The 19,314-nt window shown below is 44.2% G+C and overlaps 1 protein-coding gene across 6 annotated transcripts in view; it reads right to left on the bottom strand.

Annotated features, from left to right (window-relative positions):
- FER (FER tyrosine kinase) overlaps positions 1–19,314 on the bottom strand; it is a 634,526-nt gene that overhangs the window by 384,009 nt on the left and 231,203 nt on the right. Inside the window, exon 12 of one of the 6 annotated variants that reach the window (XM_063964099.1) lies at positions 3,488–3,639. The exons of the other annotated variants lie outside the window; for them this stretch is intronic. Coding sequence (XP_063820169.1) covers positions 3,568–3,639 — 72 coding nt within the window. The 3' untranslated portion in view covers positions 3,488–3,567. Of the gene's footprint in view, positions 1–3,487; positions 3,640–19,314 lie in introns of those variants that run through there. 6 annotated transcript variants of the gene reach the window in all.

The following is a 19,314-nucleotide window of genomic DNA, read 5'->3' as shown; positions in this document are numbered from 1 at the left end:
GGGCATTTGAAACTATTGTCTGCAGCCGCTGGGTGGGGGTCCTGCCGTGCGGGCCAATCAGCAATGATCGCCAGCACGGTAACACTGAGGGGAGAGTGCTGGGAGGTAGAGGGACCTTCCGGTCCCTCTGAAAGCAGAAGCAGAGAAAAGTTTCCCTTCCCTGGCGCTGCTAACACTCTTTATCTGACTGGTCGCATCCTGTGCGACCAGGTCAGATAAAGCACTTGCAGCATGATCGCATCTGATGCGACCATGCCAGGCAAGTGGTTAATACAAGCAGCAGATGATCTATCAAGTAGGTGGAACTAACTTGACTCAGTCTGGATTATTTTAAATAAATGACAAAAGTGAAAGCACACATTAATAATAATAAAAAGAAGAATAAAAAGAATAATAAGAATAAATGCCAGGGATAGACGTTGCTAGATAAGTCCAGCTATTCCAAACCTACTATTCTGCGCCTGTCTGGGAGGAAAAAGCATTCTGTGAAGGATATGAGATTGATAAACAAAACAAAAAATTGGGAAATAGTAATTGGCCTGAGGAATGTAAAGGCGGCGTATGTTTGTAAAAAAGGAAATGTGTGATTGGGAAAGATTATTGATTGACGACATTGTTCTATAACAAACAAAGGACAATATAGTGAATAACTAGTGTTATGTTGAGGATAGTGATAGCTATTTCAGATGTACAGTATGTGTGAATTGGGTTCATATGTAGTTTTTAGGTAATTAACCTTTTTTACACATATGTAATCACGTACTTACAGACTTTCTTGAACTCCTCTACAGCAGGGCTGGACAAATCCCAGGGGCCAGGTCGCCATTAGGGAGGCCAATCTCAGGCCATTTTTTCAATCCTAGGTATCAGGTTTGAAAAATAGTCAATCCCAGGATTTCTGGGATACCCGAGAGTGGCTTTTCCCTATGTGGCCGCCCCCCTCACCCTGCCCTGCACACATAACTCGCAGCGTGACCTGTGACCACGTCATGCTGCGCGGGGTAGCTGGGAGGAGGGAGCCAGGCAGCATCTGAGCGTCCTGAGGACGCTCAACACTGATCCCCCAATCCCCGGGATTGAAGCTTCCAATCCCGGACGTTTTTGGGCCGAAATCCCGGGATCCCGCCGATACCAGGATTGGCCTTCCTTAGTCGCCATGGCTCCTAGATTTTGCTGCCTGGTGACCAGATTTAGCAGAGAGGGAGGAAACAAATACTTGTCAGCCCCAGCAGATATTCATGGGCGTGCCTGTTTTATGGCAGCCATTTCATGCACAGGAGTGCATGTGCTGAGTGTCCGCCCTGGCCTGTGCTAACTGCTGGGTCTGTCCGACCTTGCCTGCGCTGTCTGCAGGGCCTATCTGATCCAGCCTGTGCTTACTGCTGTCTCTAATCTCCGGCTGCATAGAACTCTTCAGTAAGAAGGTCAATGCATGCATGAGGATTGCTGCCTCAGACAGGTAGTGATATAGCCACAGGGGAGGAGAACTGTTTGCCCAGGGTGGCTGCGTAGGCGTGGTTTGCCAAGGGGGTATCCTTTTAGTTGTGTGGCTATGGGGAGGGGTATTTGGTTGCTCATTAACATGGTCGTGGTTGTGGTTTGTCCGGGGGACAACTGCACAGCAATGGGGCTTTGGAGGGTTTGTTTGCCTGTGGGTACCCCCATAGTTGTGTGGCTGTGGAGGTTGGTTTGCCCGGGGATTGGGAGGAAACTGCTCAGTAATGTAGCTGCGGGGAGGATGGGGAAGGGGGATCTGGCTCCTACGCTTTCATCCTGGCTTTTAGACTTTAGAAAAATTTGTCAAGCCATGCTCTACAGGAAAAGCTCACAGAGGAAATGCAGATGGAAACTAAGGGGTGCGTGGCTGGACTATATCAATCAATTGCAGGTGTGTGGGGAGGGGCCAAAAAGATGAAAATATCATAGAAATGCAGATGGAAACTAAGGGGGATGTGGCTAGACCAGTGGTTTCCAAACATTTTTGAATCACGGCGCCCTAGAGTATCAGAATTTTTTTCACGGCACCCCTAGGCCAAAAATTTCTTATTGAGAAATTTCGAAAGAAATATTACATTAACTAGATCGTGTTTATGTGTCATCCTTAGGGTCAGTTGTGTGGTGATGGACAAGAATTGCTTCTGTTTGGCCACATATTTTATGACTGGCACCCACCAGCACTGGTTTTGCATATTATATTGACCATGAATAATTTTAATTGGTCCTGGACCACCAACCCAGGGCACTCATGCAAGTGTCCCGAGGCACCCCAGGGAGCCACGGCACACAGTTTGGGAACCTCTGGGCTAGACTATAACAATCAATTCCAGATGTGTGGGGAGGGGCCAAAGTGTTGCAAATATCACAGAAACACATATTGGCCACACACATTTTCCAGGCATTATTCTCCCTGTCCTCACCTCATTAGGAAGTGGGCAGAATGATGGCTGGCCACCCACTCTTCTGAAGGACCAGGGGACTCCCCAAAGTATTTGGGAGTCTCGCAGAGGTTCCAAGAAAGTAGATTTCATCAAGTCATAATATAGAGTAGTAAGTAAGGATGGATGGAGCAAATCAGCTGTTGTCAGTGATATCAGATCAAGAGATAGAGTTACATTTACTCTTTTTTTTAGCGTGAGCTTAAAGCACTATGAACAAAGTGAAAAGACTGAAACAAACTAAGCGCACTGTAGATAATGTCTGCAATCATAATTGGTAAGCAAAAAAGAACAGAGTAACTAGTGAAGATCTACCCTAGACATACAGCAATCATGTTATACATTCAGAAAGGTCAGACACAGGGTGGACATTATTCTTACACAAAGAATAATATCAAAGACTTTATATAGAAGATTTAAGTGAAAGCTAGGCAAAGAACCTATCAGAACAGTCCGCCTACAATGGAGAAGATTGAGATGTGCTTAATGAATGAAGAGAAAAATGAACTACTACCAACCAAGGGAGATTTTTCCCTTTGTCACCCCTGAACATGTGATATCATTATGTTAGCCCCAGGGGCTGCCGACACCAGATGAAAGCCATCCCAGGCAGCAACCCTACAAGCCAAATGCAGTTGGACATATGGTGGCAACGGTGCTACACACAGGCCCTGCACCCTTATTCAATATTTTACAATGCAAAGTACAAAACCAATGTTTATAGAATATTTTAGATCAGATACATGTTTTACATACAGTATATACAGTTATCGTTAACTGAAAATGTGTATGTGTATATTATGTGTATATTATATTTTTAAATGGCTTCTCTTATACCTAGCCTAAATTTATATCACTAAGTCAAGCTTGTCTTTATAAAAGTTTTTAATAAGTCTGTGTACTGAACTTGCTTGCTGTGAATGCATAGTAAATTTTTATACAGTTGTACTAGCCAAATACAAATACATATGTATATGAAATGCAAAGACATTTTTAACCATACTGTATCTCTAGGGAGAACGCTGAAAGGTTTTATTGGATACATATGTTATTAACTAACAAACTGTAAGTTACAAGGAGTCCAGACACATCATTACGTCTTGATAAAGTTCCGATATAGGAACGAAACAAGTTAATGATAACAGCATTCATTCAACTGTTTGTTCTCTGGTCCCAAGCAGCTTCTTGCACAGGTATCTTCCCTCTAATTAAGCAAAACGGGACACTGTTACAAGTGGTTTCCCACAGACTGTAGGAAGTACAGACCACCTCACTACATGTGTACACGTCACAGCCAAAGAAACCCTGACAAAGCTAATTGCCAGCTGCACTTTGTCTTCTTTACCGGAGCACATTTATCTTGATAAGATCACGGCGCAATCTGCTCTCTACATTGGAGCAATGAATAATCATGGTACTGCTTGGAAGTCCTGCACTTGAGCCATATTACAGGACTGGCCTGTTTGTGCACATTAAACTCTGCGTAACGTCTTACAAGACCAATGGGTTGCCTCATAATATTAATTCCTTGGGACTCGGATTATATATATGGGAGGTGATCCAACTAATTATCAGTGCCCCACTGATCTTTTAAGACATTACCTGAACATTTGAGATTAAGAGATTTTATATGAATATCGGGAAGCTAGCAGCTTTATTAATTTTATTTAGCAAACCTTAATAATTGTCATATAATTTTGTTTAGTGTTGAATACGTGTTTAGAATAAATAAACAATGAGAGAATAAAGGCCCATACACACTTGCCGATAAAATGAGCGACATCGCTCATTTTCCCCCTCCCTGAGCGACGTCGCTCATTTTATCGACAAGTGTGTATGCCGCCAGCGACGACCGATGCGCGGCCCCGCGGGTCAGCAACAATCATCGCTGTCGGTAGGGCATGCATGCAGGATCTGGACTGTCGTCTATGACCTGCATGCAGGGCTGGCGGAGGCGTGACGTCACTGAGAAATATGAGCGGTCATATCACTCAGTGTGTACAGTCGCCCGCCGATCGGCCGGCCCGGGAGGAGAAACATTAGACGACGTCGCTCACAGAGCGACATCGTCTAATGTGTACGGACCTTTACAGAAGCTATTTGTTGTATTGCTGTGTAGATACTATACACACTGTATTATCTATTTATTGCCTCTATACACTGGCGCAATCTTTAATTGGTATTTTGTTTTGTATTACTAGAAGGTGGGTTTAAAACCCAACCTTCATTATTTGGAATATCACTAATTTTGTAAAGCCAATCAATGCTGAGTTCCGTCATTGATGCCATAATCAAATAACCAGATCACACAGATCGGCCAAATCATTTTGTATAAAAACTATATAAGGTCATCATATATATTTTTGCACATATGAGCAACATGAACAAACTTCTGATGAAGTCTAAGATGAAATGCATAGTGTAGCTTCCCATATTTTCTATACTTACTAGCCATGCATCAGTATATGTTCCTTAGCGTTCATGCTCCGTATAACATTAGATCCTGCTTTATACTGGTAGCCTTCAGGAAGAAAGCTACATGCATAGACCCTCTTTTTATATGAGACAACAGATACACTTTCTTTATTCAGTTTCAGTCACATTTTTATGCATATATTTGAAATAAATGTTTTTAAAATACTACACCTGGATGACCTCTTTTTAGGATGCTCTAAAACCTGGAATATATCTCATTGGAAGTGCCAAAGGTTGATTTGCTCTGTGGTACAATCAGTCGTTTCTCAGAAAAGCAGTGAGTCTTCTTTTCTTAAGTGATGTTATACTTTCTACATACTTTATGGTAATAATAGTAACTACACAAAGCTCACTGTTTTGTTACTAATCAATTCAGTCATCATACAATATGCGTGTTTTACGAATCAAATTGTGAATAGTTATTAAAAAAAAAAAAAAACATATTTATTTTAGTATAAGAAACAGTTATAAGCTCTGCTCATTCCATCAACCAACTATGATGGCTTCATGCCGAAAGTATTGATCAGGTTTATACCCTGCTGTGTAATAATTTTTATGAACGTTCTTATTCAAGTTTGAATACACAGTTTCAGTTGATAACACTGACCCCGGAATGTAGGTATTGCACGCTTTATAGCCTATTAGTATGGAATACCTTTGGGAACATCAGTGATAAAAAGAACAGGACCGGGCTATACAGGTTTCTGTCCAAACATAAAAAAAAGTCCTTAGACAAGAGTATCCCATTTTGTGGAACGGTAGCTGTACCCATCAATCAGAGGTGACCAGAGATTAGATGTAGCAGTTTTACTCCAGCTTCTTCGTTAACCAGCTAAAAAAATAAAATCACAGACCACACAAAGTCATGTGTATCCTAACGGCATTTTAAGCTTATTTTGTATCCTTTATTATTGCGTAGTTCTGGTATAGTCAGACCTGAATGCTGTACTGAGTAGTGCCCTGTGCATGTCTTTATAAATACCGGTCACTGCGCAATCAAAGTAATAATCCTTCAGTTTGGCTGAACGTTTCATCAACCTCTCCTAGGAAACATGCACACACTTCAAAAGTGTGTGGACATCCAAATATTGCATCTATATGTGTTTGTTGAAAATCTCATTCCAAAATCATTGGCAGTATTATGGAGTTGGTTGTCCCTTTATATCAATAAAATCTTCAACTCTCTGGGTAGGCTTTCCACTAGATTTCACAACAAACTTGGGGAGATTTGCATTAAATCAGCCACAAAAGCATTAGTTAGGTCAAGCACTCATGTTAGCTGCTAAAGGTGGCTCGCAGTCAGCATTCCAATTTATCCTAAAAGGTACATGTTTGAGGTCTGGGCCTTGTGGTGGCTAGTCAAGTTCTTTCACAACAAATGCAGAAAAATCAGTTTTTGATAGACCTTGCTTTGTGAACATGGACATTGTCATGTTGAAACGTGAACGGTACTTCAACAAACTGATACCACAAATTTGGAAGCACACAAATCTCTAGAATGTCAACATATACTGTAAGTAAGACTTCTGGAACTAAGAGGCCGAGGTAAATCCACAAAAAAAACAGCCCCGGAACACTATTGCTACTCCACAAAACTTACAGCTGGCAGAACACATTGGGACAGGAAGAATTTTCCTGGCAGCCGACAAACACAAATTCATACATCAGACTGCCAGATGGTGCAGAGTAATTAATCACTCCAGAGAACGCATTTCCACTGCTCCAGAATCCAATGGTGGTATGCTTTACAACCAGAATTTAGCAAAGTGATCTGAGGTTTGTGTACAACTTGTCAGCCATGATAACCCAATCCATGAAGTCCCCAATTATTGTGCTGCTGTTGCTAAAAGAAGCATTTTGGAACTCAGTAATGAGTGTTGTAACCAAGAAAAGACTAAACTTAAATGTTGTGTCTCCTAAAAGGTTCTACTTCAAAATAACAGTGACAATTGCAGCTCTATCAGGGCACAAATTTAACAAACTGGCTTGCTGGCATCTTATGACAGCACTATGTTCTATGTCATTGAGCTTGTTAGTTTAACCCATTCACTTACCAATGTTGGATTAGAAAGATTCCATGGCTATGTGACTAAAATTGTGTAATGCTGGGTACACACTAGACGATATGTCATCCAATCCAGCTGGTCAGACAGACATATCGGGCACATCGTCTAGTGTGTACCCGCTATGTCGCTGATGATGCGCGCTCCCGCATGACATCCTCCATTGGCCCTACATGCAGGACCGACAGAAGACATCGATAGGGTGGGCCATACTGCGAAATGCAGCATGGCCACTGCCATCGCTCCATCACCGCCGACATTAGCAAGTGTGTATGCACTTGCCGATGCAGGTCCAATGTCGCTAGATAAACACATCGTCTAGTGTGGATCCAGTTTAAAATACTTACTGCTGCCAGGTACGGCACACAATAAAAAATAAAAAACCTTTTATTGGCACAACTTTAAAAAACAGGAAGACAAAGATAAAATGTAAGGGATTAACCAACAGTAATGTTGTAAGTCTGGTAATAGATGTAGCTCTTTTACATGTTACGTAATGTGTTGTGGGAGTGGGGTGAGAACACTTTCAGAAATGAATATGTTTTAGAACTACACCATTGAATCTCACCGAGTGCTTTTAGTACAAATCTTACTATGAGGAACAGGGGAGGGGAGAACCATGCATATAAAATGAATACATTAGCCACCTGATGCCTGAATGGACAATTAGAATCATTTTCATTTGGTTACCACAGACTTGATAGCAATCCTGTAACATCCGCAATTTACATGTAAAGATGCTCATTTCAAGACTGCATTTTTTTTTTTAAGTAGAATGCAAGTCATTGTTGCCTGTTATTAGCTATTCCGCTCATCAAATGGCACACTGCTGTAATCCCAAATGGCCTCACATTCAGGCTCAGTGATACATTTCACACAAAGAAATGCAGAGAAAAATAATTCCCAAACACAGAGCTCAAACACATTGTTGTCAACATTTATTCTTTAACTCTGTGCACATATAAAACATGAAGATTAAAAAATAAAGGGGGGGGACAGTTCTAGTCTGATAAGCCACTGTAATTCTACTCATTCTATGCCAGACACGGCTATAGGAGAAATAAAACCATCATCAGATCAATGTTACTGTATCGCAGAGCAATGATGAACTCTTTGGGGTGGGGGGGGGGGGGTCGGGGGTTGTACAGATGTGTACATACACCTACAGTATATGCGGTCTGGTGTGAGACACCCAGCACTACTGAGACACTGAGAGGTGTAGTGTACAGTTTTTAAAAAAAATTGCATCTTATTCATATCGCAGACGCAGTGACCGCCACTCACAGTGTACTAGTGACGCTAAACTGCGATATCATCTGCACAGGACTGAGTTTTAAATACGTACAAAGTTGCAGATGAATCACAACAGAACTTGTCATGAGACAAAGCTGCGGCATCATATAATTTCTTACACTGATTCAGCTGACTGAAACTGATCAGAGTAATCTAGCAAAGGGGCGATTCTCCGTGATGCACGGAACAGCTAAGCTACACAAATTCAAACATACTTCTCCAAAATAACAAGATTTTAGTGGGTCTTAAGTTTTAGGGTAAGGCATTGCCACTAAGCAATTAAGTTTTCATATAACAACAATTTCTTAACAGACCAGTTTAAAAGGAAAAAAATTTAAATGCGTGTGATGCACGGGACTTTGGGCCTAATCAGGACCTGTTCGCTGCTGTGCGTTTTCGCACAGCGGGCGATCAGGTCTGAACTGCACATGCGCTGGCACCGAAGTGTGCCGGCGCATGCCAGAGAGCCGATGATCATCAGAGGCGCATGCCAGAGAGCCCATGATTGACAGGCAGAGGCGGTCGCTGGGTGGGAGGGGGCGGGCTGGCGGCGTCTGGCCACCATTTTGGGGGCGCGGTCCAGGCAACGCAGGCGTGCCCGGACTGGGCGGGGGGAAGTCCGCGGTGACAGCAACGGGTAGCTCTCTGCCAGCGTGCAGGAGCTGTGCAGGTAGGGAGCTACTCGTCAAGTACAAAAGCATCGCTGCTGTGCAACGTTTTAGTACTTGTGCGGGGGGAGGGGGTTGCTGTAGGGCCAGACATGCGGGACGGACTAGCCCTGTGCCCGGCGTCCCCCCGCATGTCTGAGTAACTGATCAAGGCTACGATCAGGTCTGAATTAGGCCCTTTATGTTCACTTTATAGAGGTTCACCAAAAGTAGTTTTGTAGCTTCCAGCTTAAATTATGCAAATAAGTTACACGTTTTGAGCAAGAAAGACAGATAGCACGGCCAAGTCACCTGATGCTACATGAGGCAACAAAAGCTACACTGGGTCAACGGCGGCACAAAGGGAAAGAAGCTCTGCTGCAGTGACGTGCGGTGAGGTCATTGGCTGGGGAGGCACTGCTATATATATATATATATATATATATATATATATATATATATATATATATATACAATCAAGCGATGTGCGGCACTCAGGTATTAAAATAAATAGTCACCACTATCTGTCCGTCTTCAACGATGACAATTTTTTGAGTAAAAATTGAAACGTTGAAGACGGACAGATAGTGGTGACTATTTATTTTAATACCTGAGTGCCGCACATCGCTTGATTGTATTTATCCATTTGGACAGTGAAGGCAACAGGACACATTCTCTTCAGTTATTGGAGTGCCGGACCTACCACAAGTTATATATATATATATAGTGTTTGAAGTGGAAATTTTGAAGTGGGGGTATGCAACAGTTAAGGATGCAAGCATGTGCGCGCCGAAGGCGCGCACGCTCCAGAAAAGGGGGCGTGGTCACCCAATAGGTGGCGTGTCCAGTGTAGTAGAACCCCTTATACTATCTAGTACTGGTGCCCCTTTTACCTTGTAGCACACGGTAGGAGCCGAAATTCACATTATAGCACATGGTACGAGCCGAAATTCACATTGTAGCACACTGAATGAGCCGAAATTCACATTGTAGCACACTGAATGAGCTGACATTCACATTGTAGCACACTGAATGAGCCGAAATTCACATTGTAGCACACTGAATGAGCCGAAATTCACATTGTAGCACACTGAATGAGCCGAAATTCACATTGTAGCACACTGAATGAGCCGAAAGTCACATTGTAGCACACTGAATGAGCCGAAAGTCACATTGTAGCACACTGAATGAGCCGACATTCACATTGTAGCACACTGAATGAGCCGAAATTCACATTGTAGCACACTGAATGAGCCGAAAGTCACATTGTAGCACACTGAATGAGCCGAAAGTCACATTGTAGCACACTGAATGAGCCGAAATTCACATTGTAGCACACTAAATGAGCCAAAATTCACATTGTAGCACACTGAATGAGCCAAAATTCACATTGTAGCACACTGAATGAGCCGAAATTCACATTGTAGCACACTAAATGAGCCAAAATTCACATTGTAGCACACTGAATGAGCCGAAAGTCACATTGTAGCACACTGAATGAGCCGAAATTCACATTGTAGCACACTAAATGAGCCAAAATTCACATTGTAGCACACTGAATGAGCCAAAATTCACATTGTAGCACACTGAATGAGCCAAAATTCACATTGTAGCACACTGAATGAGCCCAAATTCACACTGTAGCACACTGAATGAGCCGACATTCACATTATAGCATACTGAATGAGCCGAAATTCCCATTATAGCACACTGAATGAGCCGACATTCACCTTGTAGCACACTGAATGAGCCGAAATTCACATTGTAGCACACTAAATGAGCCAAAATTCACATTGTAGCACACTGAATGAGCCAAAATTCACATTGTAGCACACTGAATGAGCCGAAATTCACACTGTAGCACACTGAATGAGCCCAAATTCACACTGTAGCACACTGAATGAGCCGAAATTCACATTGTAGCACACTGAATGAGCCCAAATTCACACTGTAGCACACTGAATGAGCCCAAATTCACACTGTAGCACACTGAATGAGCCGACATTCACATTATAGCACACTGAATGAGCCGAAATTCACATTGTAACACACTGAATGAGCCGACATTCACACTGTAGCACACTGAATGAGCCGAAAGTCACATTGTAGCACACTGAATGAGCCGAAAGTCACATTGTAGCACACTGAATGAGCCGACATTCACACTGTAGCACACTGAATGAGCCGAAATTCACATTGTAGCACACTGAATGAGCCGACATTCACATTGTAGCACCCTGAATGAGCCGAAATTCACATTGTAGCACACTGAATGAGCCGAAATTCACATTGTAGCACACTGAATGAGCCGAAAGTCACATTGTAGCACACTGAATGAGCCGAAAGTCACATTGTAGCACACTGAATGAGCCGAAAGTCACATTGTAGCACACTGAATGAGCCGAAATTCACATTGTAGCACACTGAATGTGCCAAAATTCACATTGTAGCACACTGAATGAGCCAAAATTCACATTGTAGCACATTGAATGAGCTGAAATTGTGATAGCAGGGAGAGCCAGAGTGACGACAGGGAGAGAGAGTGACGACAGTGACAGCAGGTAGAGAGAGTGACAGCAGGGAGAGAGAGTGACGACAGTGACAGCAGGGAGAGAGAGTGACGACAGTGACAGCAGGGAGAGAGAGTGACAGCAGGGAGAGAGAGAGTGACGATAGTGACGGCAGGGAGAGAGACGACAGTGACAGCAGGGAGAGAGAGAGAGTGACAATAGTGACAGCAGGGAGAGAGATTGACGACAGGGAGAGAAAGTGTGACAGTAGGGACAGGGACAGAAACGACAGGGAAAGAGGGTGACAGCAGGTGAACATTACCTGACTCATTTGTTGCGGCTGGTGGCGGTGAGTGGCTGGCGGCGGTGGGCGGCTAGCGGCGGTGAACGGCTGTGCGCTCTACACAGCCGCCGGCCGTCAAGCAGGGGCTTCTGTCTGAGAGAGGGCGGAGGAGGAAAGCACCGGGCGCCGCTCAATTCACGCTGGGTCTGTGGCTTCCCGCCGCTGTCGCCGTGCACATTAGCCAGCGTTTGGGCCAGCGGTGGACATGGAACACTCTTTAGCTAGTAGGGGGAGGGGGGTACATGGCACACACACATTAGCTAGTAGGGGGGGACATGGAACACACACATTAGCTAGTAGGGGGAGGGGGGACAGGGAACACACACATTAGCTAGTAGGGGGAGGGGGGACATGGCACACACACATTAGCTAGTAGGGGGAGGGGGGGGGACATGCCACACACACATTAGCTAGTAGGGGGAGGGGGGGGACATGCCACACACACATTAGCTAGTAGGGGGAGGGGGGGACATGGAACACACACATTAGCTAGTAGGGGGAGGGGAGACATGGCACACACACATTAGCTAGTAGGGGGAGGGGGGGACATGGAACACACACATTAGCTAGTAGGGGGAGGGGGGACATGGCACACACACATTAGCTAGTAGGGGGAGGGGGGACATGGCACACACACATTAGCTAGTAGGGGGAGGGGGGGGGACATGCCACACACACATTAGCTAGTAGGGGGAGGGGGGGGACATGGAACACACACATTAGCTAGTAGGGGGAGAGGGGACATGGCACACACACATTAGCTAGTAGGGGGAGGGGGGGACATGGAACACACACATTAGCTAGTAGGGGGAGAGGGGACATGGCACACACACATTAGCTAGTAGGGGGAGGGGGGGACATGGAACACACACATTAGCTTGTAGGGGGAGGGGGGGACACGGAAAACACTTTACCTAGATTACAGTAGGAAGATCTTCCGTTCCGCTCTCCCCCTCCTCCCTGTACCGCTGCTGCTGCACTCACTGCCTTCAGGCTCTGCCTGTGTGTGACAGGCGCCGGACCAGCAGCGGCAGCAACAGCATGGACACTGTGAGTAAGGAGGCAGGGAGGGGGAGCTGCTCTTAATGAAGTCAGCCCCGCATGGACTCCTGAGCATCCCGGCGCCGCCGCAGCTGGAGCAGTATGAATGGTCCCGGCGCCGCTTCTCCCGGCCGTGTCTATGTGATTGGACCAGCGGATCCAGCACTGGATCCGCTGTCCAATCACAGGTGCCTCGCTAGCAGGGGCGTGCTTTCCCTGCCAGCGAGGCACTTGTATAAGTGCCGCATTCTAGACTTTTTGTAATGGGCTTTTCCAGCCCAGCGCATGGCCCCGCCCCCCCGCCTTGTCCCGTTATCACTAGCTACGGGAGGCACTAGCTGTCAGTGCCTCCCAAACGTATTAGATGGGCTAAAATGATTAAATTAATATAAAGAGGGTACAATACATATGACACAGAATATGTGTCTTATGTATCTTCTTTCTATTATTTTAATCCTAATGACAGGGGAGGCACTGCCTCCCCTGCCTCCCCTGACTGCACGTCCCTGCTCTGCTGATATAACTATGTTGCACTCCACAAATTATTATATTTTACATACAGGTGGAGTTCTGCTTCAGTATAAATTAGAAACGGTTTACCCTGAAGCAGAAAGAAGGTTCATATACATACAATCATATTTACATAGTAAAATATCTGAAATTTAGAAAGTGTGAGTAAGTAACACAGTAACCAACACGTTTTAGTCTTATCACTGAACTTTTTACTATTTAGTCAGAAATGTCACTGTTCTTGTAAATGGAAATGTTGCACAAATGGATTTACATTTCCTTCTAAAAGATGGTTTTGTTTCCATTATCAGTAATCATCCCGTAACTGATGGACATTTTGCTACAAGGATTCTGCACTTTCTCCTCACATTATCTTCCCCTTAGCAGACCTTGCACATTTATTTCCTAATAGGCAGTCTCCTTATCTTCCGGAGGGGTAATAAACACAGTGCTTCTGACACCATGATTAGTCTCACTCAGTAACATGACTCTTCAGATCACATCGGAGTAAAGCTATCCTCCTGTATCACCATTCTCTAATATGCCTCTTCCTGTAAATCTCATTTTTCAGACATTGGAAAATACACATTTTATTACTGTGGTTTAAAACAACTGGCAAACACCAGCTTAGGCCAAAATAACAAAATGGTCAGCAGATTTACTATCTCTTAATAGACCCACTAAACCCAAACATGGAATTCTAAGATATGAAGCATAAAAAGTAAAATATATTGTTCAGTAGTAACTGGGATGGTGAATCGGAATGGGGTAAATATTAGAGATGAGCGGGTTCGGTTTCTCTGAAACCGAACCCGCACGAACTTCATGTTTTTTTCACGGGTCCGAGCAGACTCGGATCCTCCCGCCTTGCTCGGTTAACCCGAGCGCGCCCGAACGTCATCATGACGCTGTCGGATTCTCGCGAGACTCGGATTCTATATAAGGAGCCGCGCGTCGCCGCCATTTTCACACGTGCATTGAGATTGATAGGGAGAGGACGTGGCTGGCGTCCTCTCCATTAGAAATTAGATTAGAAGAGAGAGAGAGATTGTGCAGAGTCAGACAGAGTTTACCACAGTGACCAGTGCAGTTGTTGTTAGTTAACTTTTATTTATTTTAATATATATCCGTTCTCTGCTATATCCGTTCTCTGCCTGAAAAAAAACGATACACAGCAGCAGCCAGTCACACAGTGTGACTCAGTCTGTGCACTCTCAGCTCAGCCCAGTGTGCTGCACATCAATGTATAAAAGGCAAAGCTTATAATAATTGTGGGGGAGACTGGGGAGCACTGCAGGTTGTTATAGCAGGAGCCCCCAGGAGTACATAATATTATATTAATTTAAAATTAAACAGTGCACACTTTTGCTGCAGGAGTGCCACTGCCAGTGTGACTAGTGGTGACCAGTGCCTGACCACCAGTATAGTAGTATATTGTTGTATGTATTGTATACTATCTCTTTATCAACCAGTCTATATTAGCAGCAGACACAGTACAGTGCGGTAGTTCACGGCTGTGGCTACCTCTGTGTCGGCAGTCGGAACTCGGCAGGCAGTCCGTCCATCCATAATTGTATTACAATATATACCACCTAACCGTGGTATTTTTTTTTCTTTCTTTATACCGTCATAGTGTCATACTAGTTGTTACGAGTATACTACTATCTCTTTATCAACCAGTGTACAGTGCGGTAGTTCACGGCTGTGGCTACCTCTGTGTCGGCAGTCGGCAGGCAGTCCGTCCATCCATAATTGTATTATTATTATAATATATACCACCTAACCGTGGTTTTTTTTCCATTCTTTATACCGTCGTCATAGTGTCATACTAGTTGTTACGAGTATACTACTATCTCTTTATCAACCAGTGTACAGTGCGGTAGTTCACGGCTGTGGCTACCTCTGTGTCGGCAGTCGGCAGGCAGTCCGTCCATCCATAATTGTATTATTATTATAATATATACCACCTAACCGTGGTTTTTTTTTCATTCTTTATACCGTCGTCATAGTGTCATACTAGTTGTTACGAGTATACTACTATCTCTTTATCAACCAGTGTACAGTGCGGTAGTTCACGGCTGTGGCTACCTCTGTGTCGGAACTCGGCAGGCAGTCCGTCCATCCATAATTGTATTATTATTATAATATATACCACCTAACCGTGGTTTTTTTATTGCGCCTCATTGCGCCTCTTTTTTTCTTTGCGTCATGTGCTGTTTGGGGAGGGTTTTTTGGAAGGGCCATCCTGCGTGACACTGCAGTGCCACTCCTAGATGGGCCCGGTGTTTGTGTCGGCCACTAGGGTCGTTAATCTTACTCACACAGTCAGCTACCTCATTGCGCCTCTTTTTTTCTTTGCGTCATGTGCTGTTTGGGGAGGGTTTTTTGGAAGGGCCATCCTGCGTGACACTGCAGTGCCACTCCTAGATGGGCCCGGTGTTTGTGTCGGCCACTAGGGTCGCTAATCTTACTCACACAGCTACCTCATTGCGCCTCTTTTTTTCTTTGCGTCATGTGCTGTTTGGGGAGGGTTTTTTGGAAGGGACATCCTGCGTGACACTGCAGTGCCACTCCTAGATGGGCCCGGTGTTTGTGTCGGCCACTAGGGTCGCTTATCTTACTCACACAGCGACCTCGGTGCAAATTTTAGGACTAAAAATAATATTGTGAGGTGTGATGTGTTCAGAATAGGCTGAAAATGAGTGTAAATTATGTTTTTTGAGGTTAATAATACTTTGGGATCAAAATTACCCCCAAATTCTATGATTTAAGCTGTTTTTTAGGGTTTTTTGAAAAAAACACCCGAATCCAAAACACACCCGAATCCGACAAAAATAATTCGGTGAGGTTTTGCCAAAACGCGTTCGAACCCAAAACACGGCCGCGGAACCGAACCCAAAACCAAAACACAAAACCCGAAAAATTTCAGGCGCTCATCTCTAGTAAATATTAGAGGCACCAGTCACCACGGGACATGCTGACAATGCAGACAGCCGAGACATACAGCTGTCTGCTTTTAAGTGCTGTGGACTTCAGTGATGTCGCACCGCTGTGTATGAAGAATCACTGCCATGAACAGATACAGGTTGAGTATCCCATATCCAAATATTCCAAAATACGGAATATTCCGAAATACGGACTTTTTTGAGTGAGATTGAGATAGTGAAACCTTTGTTTTCTGATGGCTCAATGTACACAATCTTTGTTTAATACACAAAGTTATTAAAAATATTGTATTAAATGACCTTCAGGCTGTGTGTATAAGGTGTATATGAAACATAAATGAATTGTGTGAATGTACACACACTTTGTTTAATGCACAAAGTTATAAAAAATATTGGCTAAAATGACCTTCAGGCTGTGTGTATAAGGTGTATATGTAACTTAAATGCATTCTGTGCTTAGATTTAGGTCCCATCACCATGATATGTCATTATGGTATGCAATTATTCCAAAATACGGAAAAATCCCATATCCAAAATACTTCTGGTCCCAAGCATTTTGGATAAGGGAGACTCAACCTGTATTGCAATACAAAACAGCAAGCTTTATTTGGATGGGATAACATAATGAGCTTATTAACTATGTAGCAAGTAAAAGAAGGCAGCGGCCAGCTAGTATGGGGCACTAAAATTAAATCTTATAGCTTAACCCCCTCCCCACCTGGAAATGTTCTAATGCCCCTGGTGTTTACTAGACATTCCACCCTCTATTACTAACTAATGAAAATCTGCCACATATTTAGAAGTGTGTCCTAATAGGATCAAATGTAATTGGAATTCACAAGAATAAAGTACTGTTTGACGTTACTCACTAAGGCAGGGGTGGGGAACCTCCGGCCCGCGGGCCGTATAAAGCCTGCAAAGCCGTTTGTTTCTGGCCCGCTGCTGTGTGTCAGCAAGACATGTCGCCCCTCAATCCGGCGGCGGCAGCGGCTCAGCTGTCAGGGCAGGGAGGAGAGCGCAGCTACTATGTCCGGCTGTAGCGGTGGGTAGGATCTCATACCAGCCACCGGTTTGTGAGCCAATCAGAGCTCGCGGACCGGCAGCCAATCAGGAGCCACCGCTGCCGGTCCACGAGCTCTGATTGGCTCACGAACCAGCAGCTGGTTTGAGGTCCTACACGCCGCCGCCCGACATAGCTGCGCTCTCCTCCCTGCCTGGTCCCTGACATGACACACACCACCGGACTGTACACTAAGGGGCAAGAGAGGCACATGCTGCGCTCTCCTCCCCTGACACACAGCATCAGCATGAGCAGCACAGTGGGGTGGGGTGTGTGTGTGTGTGTGTGGGGGGGGGGGGGGGGGGTATGTGTGGGGAATTTGTGTATCTGGCACTGTGGGGCATTTGTGTATCTGGCACTATGGGGTTTTTGTGTATCTGGCACTGTGGGGCATTTGTGTATCTGCCACTGTGGGGCATTTGTGTATCTGCCACTGTGGGGCATTTGTGTATCTGCCACTGTGGGGCATTTGTGTATCTCCCACTATGGGGCATTTGTGTATCTGGCACTGCACTAATGGGGGAATATGTGTATCACGTCCCATTTTAATTGGCCACACCCATTTTTTGGCACCCTATGGGGTATAACTGCTGGGGGGCAGGGTGATTTTTAAGTTGATAAATTTTGTATGGTCCCGAAGGATTTTATAAACATCCAAATGGCCCCTGGAAGAAAAAAGGTTCCCCACCCCTGCACTAAGGCAATGGTTCCAAATCTTATTTGAATCATGGCGCCCTAAAGTACCAGTCCAAAAAGGTCTTATTGAAACATTTAGAAAGAAATATTAAAGTAAGCCAATTGTGTTTATAAGTCATCCTTGGGTTTAACTGTGTGGCGAGGGTCAGGATCCGCTTCTATTTGTCCACATATTTTATGAATGACAGCCACCAGCACAACTTCTACCTATTACGGTGACCATTAATAATATGAATTGGCCCAGGACCACCTGTTCAAGGCACCTCTACAAGTGCACCGAGGCATTCCAGGGTGCCTAGGCACACAGTTTAAGAACCACTGCTCAAAGGAGTATGGACCCCTGCAAAGACGGTACAGGCTTTGCAGCTGACACCACAGAGGTGGGCTCTTAGCTGGGCTTGGTCATGTGACCGACTCTTTAAGGTGTACCTGAACGTCTGGCATGTGACCTAAAGATGGTCACAAAGCAGAGACTACACTGTATGAATCAAGCAATCCACACTGTGCATTTTTTGTACAAGCAAATTTGCAATCAGCTCTCTCCGATACTTAAAACGCTGCACAAAGATGAAAGCGCATGATGGACATATTTAATAAAGAATAAGCTCCTCAGTTATTGCAGGCATACATTATTCAGCTCAATAATACATTCTTACATGCACATTGATTTTGAATAGTGAATATGCAGGCTTTCAACAAAGTAGTCATTGTACCAATTACAACTCAACAGCGAATCATTACTTTAATCTTGATAATAAATACTTTGAGTGGGAGGGTTACTGGACACACCATAATCAAGCGATGACCCAAGGAGGGGACTCATCACTGACAATGAAGCGTTGTGAGAAAGAAACGAGTCCCAATTGTCTCCAGCAATCAGGTCTTTAATAACGACAGTGATGAGCAAGTAGAGAACACTTACAGAATTAGATAAAGCCGAAGGAATTAACAGAACAGACAAATTGGTTTCAATGTCAGCTGTAAAAGAACAAGACTGATAAAACAATGCACTGCATAAAATGTGGACAGGTACGGATTTAAAAATGTCACTTTCCCAACTTTCAGTATTTGGATATTAAAAACAGCCCTGACCTGACAGTAATGGAGGCGACTGTATGTAAGCGTGCTGAATGGAATACAGACAGAGGGTATTTTTCATCATGTATGCGGCTCTATAAAAGGTCCAGAGATTACATTCATTTGCTAGTTGATAAAAAGTCCAGACAATAGTTTATGGCGAGAGTTTTCTTTTTGCAAACATTAAAGAAGAAATAAGATAGTGAGCATCTTAAGATG

The sequence above is a fragment of the Pseudophryne corroboree genome, chromosome 1, assembly GCF_028390025.1.
Source record: "Pseudophryne corroboree isolate aPseCor3 chromosome 1, aPseCor3.hap2, whole genome shotgun sequence".
Classification (NCBI taxonomy): Eukaryota; Metazoa; Chordata; class Amphibia; order Anura; family Myobatrachidae; genus Pseudophryne; species Pseudophryne corroboree.
Note: the sequence above shows the minus strand (reverse complement) of the source record. Positions and strands in the feature narration are given on the sequence as shown.